The sequence below is a fragment of the Vombatus ursinus genome, unplaced genomic scaffold (genome assembly GCF_900497805.2).
Source record: "Vombatus ursinus unplaced genomic scaffold, bare-nosed wombat genome assembly UNPS02014870.1, whole genome shotgun sequence".
NCBI lineage: Eukaryota > Metazoa > Chordata > Mammalia > Diprotodontia > Vombatidae > Vombatus > Vombatus ursinus.
The window spans coordinates 8,289,624-8,301,679 of record NW_020954648.1 but is presented as its reverse complement, the minus strand read 5'-3'; the positions used below and the strand labels follow the sequence as shown (position 1 = coordinate 8,301,679).

General features: G+C 37.9%; 1 protein-coding gene across 3 annotated transcripts in view; it reads right to left on the bottom strand.

The window, feature by feature from the left end:
- AKR1D1 (aldo-keto reductase family 1 member D1) overlaps positions 1–12,056 on the bottom strand; it is a 78,850-nt gene that overhangs the window by 52,357 nt on the left and 14,437 nt on the right. For 2 of the 3 annotated variants that reach the window (XM_027842253.1, XM_027842252.1), the window contains exon 3: positions 10,122–10,238. The exons of the other annotated variant lie outside the window; for it this stretch is intronic. In XM_027842253.1, coding sequence (XP_027698054.1) covers positions 10,122–10,238 — 117 coding nt within the window. The remainder of the gene's footprint in view (positions 1–10,121; positions 10,239–12,056) is intronic. 3 annotated transcript variants of the gene reach the window in all.

The following is a 12,056-nucleotide window of genomic DNA, read 5'->3' as shown; positions in this document are numbered from 1 at the left end:
ATGTGTATATATATGTATGTATGTATGTATGTATGTGTGTGTATATATGTATATTTTGGTGAGGCAATTGACTTGCCCAGAGTCACACAGCTAGTAAGTGTTATGTGTCTGAGGCCAGATCTGAACTCAGGTCCTCCTGACTCCAGTGCCGGTACTCTATCCACTGTACCACGTAGCTGCCCCAGGATTATGTTTTTTAATCAACTCTGCTATCCACTTCCATTTTATGGGAGAGTTCATCCCATTCACATTCACAGTTATGATTACTATCTGTGTCTTTCTCTCCATCCTATTGTCCTCCATTTATGCTTTTCTCTTCCTTTTCTCTCTTTCCCTCCTCACTAGAGTTTTGCTTTTGACCACCACATCCCTCAATCTGCCTTCCCTACTACCCATCCCCTCCCTTTTCTTTCCCCTTTCCCTTTTCCTCTCCTACTTCCTATAGGTTAAGTTAGATTTCTATACCTAACTGAATATGTTATTCCCTCTTTGAGCCAAATCTGATGAGAGTAAGGTTCAAACAATACTCATCTTTCTCCAGAATTTTTAAATATTAGGAAAATAATATATCTAATTAACCATATTAATAACAAAAAATATGATTATGTCAATAGATACAGGGAAAAAACATTTTGACAAAATACAACACCCATTTCTGTTAAAAAAAAAACAACCTAGAAAACCAAATAAACGGCTCTTTTCTTATCATGATGAATAATATATATGTCAAACCAAGATCTACCATTATATATAATGGAGATAAGCTAGAAATCTTTCCAATAAATTCAAGGGTAAAACAAAGATGTCCACTGTCACCACAAAATGCTGACTATAGAAATATAACATGAAAAAGAAATTGAAGAAGTAATCCAAAAGTAAAGAAGAAATAAAATTATTACTCTTTGCAGATGGTGTGGTGTACTAAAAGAATCCTAAAGAGTCAACTAAAAATTAATTTAAACAACATCAGCAAAGTTATGTGATATAAAATAAATCCACACAAATCATCATCATTTCTCTATAATATCAATACTATCCAGCAGGAAGAGATCAAAAGAGAAATTCCATTTAAAATTACTATAATAAAAAAATAGTTCAGAGTCTACCTTCCAAGATACACATAAGACCTAGGTAAAAACAACTACAAATTGCTGATTATAGAAATAAGGACAGATCTAAATAATTAGAAAAAAATATTAATTACTTATGGGTAGGATGAGCCAACATAATAAAAATGATAATACTATCCAAATTAATTTACTTTTCAATGCTATCAATCAAAATAAAAAATACAATCAATCAAAATACAAAAGAAACTATAATAGAACTAGAAAAAAATATTATTTAAATTTACAAGGAAGAAAAACAGTCAGAAATCTCAAGAGAAATAATGAAAAGAAATGGAAATTAAGTGGGTCTACTGGTGCCAGACACCAAATTACATTATAAAGCAGTCATTACCAAAACAATTTGGTCCTGGTTAAAAAATAGGTAGTTCATCCATGGAATAGATTAGGCATATAACATATGGAAGCAAATATATCTAGTATTCTAGTATCGAATAAACACAAAGATACAAACTACTGGAATAAGGACTCACCATTTAACAAAGAACGTGGGAAAATTATACAGTAAGATGGAAGAGATTAGAATTGGACTAAGACCTGACATTTAATACAAAGGTAAATTCCAAATGAGTATGTGACCTAGATTTAAAAGTCATGTCATAAACAAATTAAAGAAACATGAAAAAAAATTACTTATCAGATCAATGGATAGGAGAAAAGTTCATGATCCAGCAAGGGATAAAGTGGACCACTGAAGATAAAACTGGTTATTTTGATTACATAAAATTTGATTACATAAAATAAAACATTTTTCGACAAACAAATCTAATAAAAGTAAGATCAAAAGGAAAATAATTAATTGGGGAAACGATTTGCAGAAAATTTTTCTTATAAAGTTATCCTTTCCAAGATATTTAGGAAAGTCATTCAAATTTATAAAAATAAGATTCATTCCTCAATTTATAAATGATCTAAGGATAAGAACAGGCAATTTTCAAGGGAAGAAATCCAGGCTATCTGTAGTCACATACAAAAATTGCTCCAAATCTCTAATTAGAGAAATGCAAATTAAAGACTTTCTAAGATTCCACCTCACACCCATCAAAGTGGCACTGTTGACAAAGGAGGATAATGATGAATGTTGAAGAGGCTGTGGGAAAATAAGGTGCATTGATGCACTGTTGGTGCAGCTATAGATATAGTCCAATCATTTTGGAAAACAATGTGGAATTTCACTTGGTGATCTCATTAGCTCCTATGGATTTAATTGTTATTTCTATTCCAATGATTCTTAAATCTTCTTATCATTTCTGACCTCCAGTCTTGCATCTACAACTGCCTATTGACCATCTTGAACAAGAGGCATCTTAAACTCAATATGTACGAAACCAAACTTACTCACTTTTCCCTAAGGTCTTCCTTCTTCCTAATTTTCCTACTGTTATTGATAGACCTATCAGCCTCCTAGGCTTATACCCTGTTTGTTATTCTCAAATCTTTACTTCCTTACTCACACTATCCAATCAGTTACCAAGTCCTGTTGATTCTACCTTTGTAACATCTCTCATATTTACCTGTTTTTCTCCTCTGATGTTGCTACCACCCTTCTACAGGCTTTTATCATTTCACACCTGGAGTATTGCAATAACCTTCTGGTTGGTCTCTCCACTCCTGTCCATCCTCCACGCAGCTGTCAAAGTGAGTTTCTGAAAGTGTAGGTCCAACCATATCAACCTCCCCACTCAGTAAACTCCAATGGCTTCCTAGTACCTCCAGGACCTAATATAAAATTTCTCCTTCTAGCATTGAAAGCCCTTTATAACCTAGTCCCTTTCTACCTTTGGGGTATAGTAAACATAGGATCAAAAAATTTTATTTTGATTGTTAATTCTTTGAAATACTCTTGTGTGATTTTTGTCATAAGCCCAAATGGCAACTTGTTGAAGGACAGGCTGGAATGAAGGAATGAAGGAAGGAAGAAAGGATTTAGTAAGTACCTACTCTGTCCCAGACTCTATGCAAAGGGCTTTACAAATATTGCATTTGATACTCATAGCAACTCTAGGTGTTAAGTGCTAGGCTGTGTTTTGCTCTAACAAATCAAATGCTTTTTGAAAACAGTTGTAGAAGAAAACCACTTTCTTCAAGTAAGATGTATTCAAAGCTTTTTGATTAACAAAGAAAAAAAAAAACAGCTGCCTAAGTTTGGGGATATGGCTTCTTTTAGGAAGAGTCTACCAGTCTCTAAAAGGATAAAAGTATCTTAGACACATCAGCAAGCAGGAAAAAAATATATGCGAGGAGTAGGTCAGGATATCCAATAGATCCAGGCATTTTCACAGTGTCTGAATTGAGACCTCCAGACGTAAATCACAAAAGTTACTGAGGCAAGGGTGTGCATTTAAAGGTTAATTAAGGGTCACTCAAAGCTGGTTGGTTTTAACAGCTGGACACAATCTTCCTGGGCATGGGAGGACATAATGTGTGGGAAAGGGGGAAAAGTGAAGATACTGAGATATATACTTCCTTGCTTCATCATCAAAAAAGACAGTTTCAAATGATATTTAAATTGTTTCTTTCTGGCTGCTTGCAGTATTTTCTCTTTGACCTGGTAATTTTGGAATTTGGCTACTTGGCATTTTGGCATTTTCAATTTGGGATCTCTTTCAGGAGGTGATCAGTGGATTCTTTCTATGGCCATTTTACCCTCTAGTTCTAGGACCTCAGGGCAGTTTTCCTTTATGATTTCCTGAAAGATACTGTCTAGGCTCTTTTTTTTGTTGTGATTTTCAGGTAGACCAATAATTTTTAAATTATCTCTTCTGGATCAATTTTCCAGGTAAGTTGTTTTTACCAATGAGGTATTTTACATTTTCATCTATTTTTTCATTTTTTTTTGTTTCTGTTTGACTGATTCTTGCTTTCTCATAGAGTCATTAGCTTCCATTTGCCCAATTTTAATTTTTAACAAATTGTTTTCGTCTATTAGATTTTGTACCTCCTTCCCCATTTGGCCAATTGTATTTTTTAGGGACTTGTTTTCTTCAGTGTACTTTTTTTCCAGTTGGCCAATTGTGTTTTTTAAGGATTCTTCTACCTCTCTCATTTGACTTTTAAAATCCTTCTTGAGCTCTTCTAAGAAGGCTTTTTGGGTTTCAGACCAGTTCATATTCCCTTTTGAGGTTCCAGATGTGGGTTTGTTGACAGTGTTGTCCTCTTCAGAATTTCTGCCTTGATCGTCACTGTTCTCATGATATGAATCTATGGTATGTTTCTTTTTACTCATTGTGTTTGCTTGTTTCCTGGCCTTTAAAGAGATTGAGCTCTCCTGCTGGGGACCAGAGGGCACTGACCCAAGCTTCTTGTGTTGGGAGCTTTGGGCCTGGTCACTGTCTTTGTGTGCTGGGGCCCCTGATGTTGGCAGTTGGAGGCTGTAGGGTTCTGGCAGCTTCCCTGGTGTTGGGCTGGAATCAGCAACACTGGAAATCTAGGGGTAGGATTGGGTACTCTGGCCCCTGGATGTTGCCTGCTTTTCCTATCCTTTCACTTTCTTCAACTCCTTTCAGACATATGTTGCAGGATGTTTATCTACCCGGGGCCCCTTGGAGCACTTCACAGATTTTTGCTGAGGCACTGGGAGACTGCTGTAGAATGCCAAGGCACCTGGCGGTTTTCTGAGCTGGTTTCCACCAGTTCTCCCACCCTCACTGAAGCACTTGGAGGTCCAGGTGTTGGTGTTTGCCCGCTCCACCACCTGGGTTTCAGAATTTCCTCCTGGTATGCTAAAATGGAACTTTCCACTAGCTTGCTGGGATGCCTCCCGCTCTGTACTGCTCCCCTTCCCCCAGAGCAAGAGGGGCCTTTCCTGTTAATCCCTCAACTGCTGCTCCCTGTCTTTCTTCTGGTTCACCTGTTCCAGGGTTTTTCCTGGGGCGGTATTTTCTGGGCTTTCAGAGGTTGATACAGGAGGGTGAGAGTGACTTCCTTTTTACTCTGCCATCTTGGCTCCCGTAAGCGAAAGTGACAGTTTCAAATGAAAGTAGCTAAGCCGGATTCTATGTAGTTAACAAACAATCAGTACAGTGGGATCTTATATTCTCCATATGTATCAGTGAACTGTATGACCATAAAGTTATGGCCTCAGTGAATACCATTTGCAAAAGCCTGCCTATTTTTTTCATATACCTTCATCAAGCGTGTACTCTGAGCACAGGTGAGATTACTTTAAAAAATGTTGTGCGGATGGAAAAGTAGGCATATGGGTTGCTAGTTTATTGATGTTTTTTTCTTTGCTTCTTTTGTTTGCCTCTTTTGTTTGTTTGTTCACCTGGAGACTATTCCTACCAAACACCTTATATTTATTAATGTGGAACAAGGACGGGTCTGATAGATTTGAGCTGCACCCCACTCCAGACTATGTCCTTCGGAATGCCAAATTCTTTATGATCCTCAGAGATTTGACTACTTCTGTTCCCCGACCCTTTTGTGCCTAGCAGCACTTGATATTAATCTAGGGATTTGGTGCACTTGTGTGCATTTGTATAATTAGACTTTTATGACCTCTGGTGCCCCAATGCATAAAGAAAATTCTGATTTCCTCTCTTCCCTGATGCATTTTAGAGGCCACTCACATTAGCGTGATTTACTGGATGCAGTCACACACAAGGTGGGGGGGGACTAATTCTATATATACATTATATATTTTTATATTCATATCTCTATATACCTACATAAAGATAGAATCTATATCTATATATCTTTACTCATAACTATAGAATTGAAAGGAATATACACACTCTCTTCCCTCTTTGAACAAATTCTGATGAGAGTGAAGTTTAAGCATTGTCCCTCACCTCCCCCCATTTTCTCCTTTACTGTAAAAGCCCAATTTGCATTTTTCTTTGAGGCTTTGCTTATGTATGTTTTCATGTTGTTATATTCCTCTAAGTTTGTGTCTTGATCTTTCCTGTCACCATAGTAGCTTTTTATGGTCAGGTTTGCACATTTTTTTCCAGCCTATTTCTTGACTTTAAACTTTATCGTAAAGTTGGGCTCTGCTCACCTGAAGGTAGAGAGGCACTGTCCCAAGCTTCAGGTTTCTTCATGTTTTTAGAACTAGCTTGGGATGGGGTGAGGCCTGTAAATTTTCACTTTTTCTAAGGTGGCGTGATTTGGGGGAGAACTGTGTTCATTGTTCTCTAGGTCTGAGCTGTGGTCTTTGTGCAGAAAAGGCCATGGCTCCCCTCTATTTGGCTCTTTAAGTCTCCTCTCAGTATCCCAAGCTTGGTGACATAACCACCAAGTCCTTGGGGGGAGCTTTCTTTCAAAGGGGAGGTATCTTAAGATACATTGAGAATTGATCTATCCAACTCTTTGATAGATTTATGGGTTCATAAGTGTAGTTATTCTTAACTACAGTAAAGATAGAAACCCATCCATGTCTATCCATCCTGTGAAACTCTCATCATATCCTCCCATGAGCTCACCCTAAAAGGACCACTTAACATGTTGAGGGTTTTCCTCTTATTCTCTTGACATCACAATGATTCCAGTGGAGCATTTCTGCTATACACTGATTATAACTTGCTCTTATTAAGTGATGTTCCCCATCATCTTTTTCTTTATTATACATTTCTCTGATGACCTTTATTACATTATTTCTCCCATATAATTGTTATTTATAAAGTATTATAGATCGCTCACTCCCACCACACACCTCTCTATTGCCTTTTACATGATCTCCAAATTAAACTTTTTAGAGACTGTAGTGTTCTATAACTTGGAGCCATACAATAGTTCTAGAAGAATCTTGGTATTAAAAAAGTCATTGATCTAGGGAAAAAGTTGAGGTCATTAACAAGAGCCTCTCTATAATTAACAAGGCTGGGCCTCAGACAGTTGATGTAGACTATTCCTTTGAATGTAGTCAAAACCATTCCAACAAAGTAGAATATGTCAGAATTTGTGCTTTGAAGACCTGTAGGAATCCAAGGTCACCTGTATGTCGCAATGAGACTTTTGAATAGTATTGTGTAAAGGTCAATAAAAACATGGCAATTAATGAAATGCAACCAAGTCTGTTCTTTTCTTCCTATTCTATCCTGCACTCAGTCTATTGTCCACTTGCTTGGTCTACTTATGGATCAGCTCTTTCGATTGTCCGTACAAGTGTATATCTTAATCAGGACAATAGGTATTCTTCATCCATTTGTTTTTTCTTGGGTATATTGATCAAATTCTTTTGAATAACTACAGCCCTCATTTAGAATCCATAATTCTAAATTCTATGCCAAAAATAAAAAATCAATTAGTACTAAAATTTTTCAATTCTTCATTCTAGGAAATGACAAGGTCAAAATCCCCCCCCCCCCTTAACTTTGATCATGTAGAAGATTCCCGCTTTAGGTTAAATTCAGTATGAAAAACAAATTCCCAATGAAACAAAAACTTATAAAGGATATTAATTATTAACATACAAAATGTAAATCTTACTATGGGTTTCACTGTAGGGTCAATCAACAAAGAAATGCTTATTAAGCACCTACTACATTCTAGGAATATGAGGCATTGGGGACACAGAGAAAAAATAATCAAACCATCCCTACTCTTAAGGTAGCTACATTCTGTGGGAGAAATAATTTGTATAAGTACATTCAGAATAAGTACAAGGCATAGGGAAAGGAACACTAGCAGTTGGGGTGATTAGGAAATGCTTCATGTAAAAGGTGGTGCCTGCGATGCATCCTGAAAGAAGAGAGGGAGAGATTCCCTGATGTGGAGGTGGGGAAGGATTGCAGTTTAGACAGGAGGTACGCCTAATGCAAAGGCACAGAAAGAGGAGGTGGAGTGCCATGTCTGAAGAAGAAATGCATGCTCAATTTGGCTAAAGTCTAGCTGATGGAATTCAGAAAGGAGAAAAGTATATAAAGAGGCTAGAAAGGTAGAAAAGGGCCATGTCATTAAAGGGCAGCTAGGTGGCGTAGTGGATAGAGCACTAGCCCTGGAGTCAGGAAGACTTGAGTTCAAATCCAGCCTCAGACACATAACACTCAATGTGACTCTGGGCAAGTCAATTAACCCCAAAAGGTTTAAAAATCAATTGAGAGATTTATGTTTTATCCTAGAGGAAATAAGAATCCATTGGATTCTTATGGTCAGATTTGTGCTTCAGGAAAATGACTTTGGCGTATGTATATAGGATGGATTGGAATGAGGAAGAGGGAAGCAGAGAGACTAATTAGGAGGTCATTGCCATGATCTAGGTGGGAGGTGGTGAGGACCTAAAATAAGAGAGCGGCCATGAGAGAATGGATCAGGTGCAAGCAAAATTGTGGAGGTTGAAACGTCAAGATTTGGCAACTGATTGGATACGGAGTAAGGGTGAGGGAAGACCGCACTGAAACCTGAGAGAGTAGAGGGATTGTGGTGTCTATTCTATGGGGAAATTTGATAGAGGGGTAAGTTTTTGGGAAAAGATAATGAATTTTGTTTTGAACATGTTGAGTTTGAGATGTCTCTCTAGCATCCAGTTTACAAAATGACACAGGAATAAAGCTCAGGAGAGAGATTGGGATGTGATATCTATCTATTTTTCTATCTGTCTATCTATCTATCCATTGATCCATACACACATACATATACATGTGATATATGTGTACATATAGATATAAATACAAATAAAAATACATATTTGTGAATCATCTGCATAATTATGATAATTAAACCCATGGTTGCTGATGAGCACTGAGAAAGAGTATAGAAAATGAAGAGAAGAGGGCCAGGACAGAACCTTGGAGAACATCCACAGTTTGGGGACATGATATATAGAATAAGTTAGCAAAGCAGACAGAGAAAAAGTGGTGAGACAGGTAAGAACAGCACCAGAAGACAGCATTATCAGAAAACTTCAGTGTCAAATATCCATGATTAATAGTGTCAAATAAGGCAGAAAGCTCAAGAAAGATAAGGTCTGAGAAAGAATATCAGATTTTTCCATGAAGAGAAAATAGATCTCTTTGAAGAAAGCAATTTCAGTTGAATGATGTGGTTGGAAGCCAGATTGCAGAGGGCTCAGAAGTGAACTTGGGAAAAATAAGTGAAGGCTATGTAGATCAATAACTTTTCTCTAGCAGTCTGAGAGAGAAAAAGAATATGATAGCTTGAGATGATATTAGGGTCTAGGGAAAGTTTTTTTTTTTAATGGCGTGGAAGACTTGGGCATATTTGAAGGCAATAATGAAAGAAAAAGTGTATGAGGGATACTGAAGATTAGGGAAAGGGGAGATGACTGAGGGGTCCATCGATTAGAGAGGATGGGAAGGGCTCACATAGAGGTGTTGGCTTTTTTTCAAGAGAAAAGCTACCTCATCAAAGATTGGAGGAAGAGAGCAGAGCTTAAAAGATGAGGTTGATAGGGTTTGGAGATGAAGAAAGGAGGAAAGGAGAGAGCAAATGGCCTCAATCTTCTCAGTGAGGTAAGAGGATATTCTTTGGAGAGGGCAGGGGGACAGGTTTGGTTTTAGGAGAGAAGTGCTGGAATAGGTTCTGTGTGGAACGAGATAAGAAAGAATAGGAAAGAATAAGAAGAAAGGAGCCCAACTGAGGTTAGATACCATGAATTTAGAGAGCCTCCAGTCATCCCAGTTGTGTGACTTCCTTCAACTCTATTCAGCAGCCCGTAAATAAGAGGGGAAGAGACAGATCGTGGGAGTGATGTAGGACTGGGTTTTGGCAAGGGATGAGGGCTGAGAAGATGGAGGTGGGATGGGGTGAGGAATTCAAGAATAGAGGACAGTGTACAGTTGAATTGGCTAATAAGATTGAGAAAGGAAGACAGTTAAGTCAGAGCAGGAACAATGGCCTGAGAAAAGTTCTGAGGGATAGAGGGATTGGAGGTCACAATGAGGATAAATAGTAGATTTAGGAAGGGGGAGGAATGAGGAGGAATGGTATGAAAGAAGGTTAGGGTTCCTTAAAAATACTGAATTTATCCTATATATGTTAGAGTTTCTATACTGTGGGCAGACCAGGTGGCCTTTAGGGATTTCCATTTACCTTGAGAGCCATTGGTATCTCGATGATGTAAAGATCAATATTATCTATCTGAAGACTGTTGAGAGTCTTCTCCAGAGTTGGTCGCACCAATTCTGGGCTAAAGAAAGTAGACCACAGCTAAAACAGAACAAAGGAAATTATGAAATAAAGTCATCTGGTATAAAAAATTTCGTGTTTCATAGTACCTGGTGGGGTAAAGATAAAATAAAATCCATCTATTTATCAGAGGGCAAATGGATTTTAAGGATGCATATGGCTCACTGAAGAACAGTCTGACCAGATTTGTCCTTGCCTTATCCTGGGTGGCGTCAATGTCCCTATTGCAAAATTTGCAAATTATTGCAAAATACTGGCAAAATTTTCACTTTCCATATATTGCTGGTAAAAAAAGTAGTTTGATTCAATTCCACAAGTTTTTGCCAATTACCTACTATGTATAAGAGGTGGCGCTAGGTGTTGGGGTTTCAAAGATGAAAACAAAACAGTCCCTGTCCTTAAAAGGTTTATATTCTTCTGCAAGCTAAATAGGTGATAGATACACAGAAAAAATATATGCAAAGTAATATAGGTGAAAAAAGCACTAACAACTGGGGGAATCAGGAAGGTCCTTAAGTAGTAAATGGCACCTGAGCTATGTATTGAAAAAAGTTATGGTTTCCCAGGGGTGTAAACGATGAGGGAGAATATTTTGGACACGGGAGACATGGAAGTAGGAGATGGGATGTCACATACAGGTATATCAAGGGACTAGACAAACCCAGGCTTTATGAACGTGAGCAGCTATTTGGCTGATTAAACCTTCACATTGGCCTCAGAGCATGCACAGTTAAAGTTGGCTAACCATGTGAAGAAATGAACTTTTGATTCACTGCTGATCCAGAAAAAGGTGAGCATTTGAAAAGTACTAACTGACCATAGCAAACTTCTCTCTCTCTTTCTCCTTGGCTACAATTGAGAGAAGATATGCTGTAAATCTTTGGCAGGTGAAGGGGAGGGAGAGACCTGGGGTTTTAATCTACATTTAAGTGTGGGAAAGGGCCTATATTTAACTGTGAATATAGTTCTCTGTTCTTTGCTTCCTTGAATCTTGCTCTTAGGTGAAGATGTATCCAACTAGGATGTTACCTTGTGAAGTTTGAAGGGCTGAGAGGTCAAACCACCAGAGGTCTGTGAGCTGGAGTCCATGACAAAATTTTCAGACAACTGAACCCAGTAAGGAGTAGAGTCCTAAGAGACCTGATTAATTCAGTAGAGCATTGGATTGAAAGCAGCCAAGAGAATGATGATGACTCTTCCATCGGTTATATTACATTTGAAAGTGAAATCCCTGGGGTGAATGCTATGTAGAAACTGTTTTATATATGAGCCTCCTCTCCTCTAGGTAAAGGAAAGAGTATGTCTCTGGGTGTTAGAGGAAAATGTTTGTACTTATGTTATTTTTATCTTTTCAGTAAATATTTCTTTGTAAAATCTAAGTGATGTTAATTGGTTAAATGATATTTGGACACTAGTCAGCAGTGACTGACATTGCGCAGACCACAATGGAGTGGAGGTCTTAGGCTATAGCATTAGAGAAAGACACTCCCTCAGGTTGTCTTTCTCCCCCATCCCCCAGGTCCCTGAGGAAGAGATGGAGGCTTGCTCTGGGGGACTCAACTTGTCAGTTCAAGTAAGAGATCCTTAGTCTTCATAAAGGTTTCATAAATGATAAGTTCATTAAGGAAATATCATATGGCCTCCTATGCCATGTACTGATAATGCTAACCTAGAGAGAATAAAGGACCCTTGCAAGGATAAAGTAAATAATCTAGGAAAAAAATCAAGAATAAAAAGATCCCAGAGATATGGAGAGGAATCCAAACCAGTACAAAGCTGTCAAGATAAAGACAATGACGCAAAAAATTTCTGTGAGAAATTCTGCATGACTAGAGGTAA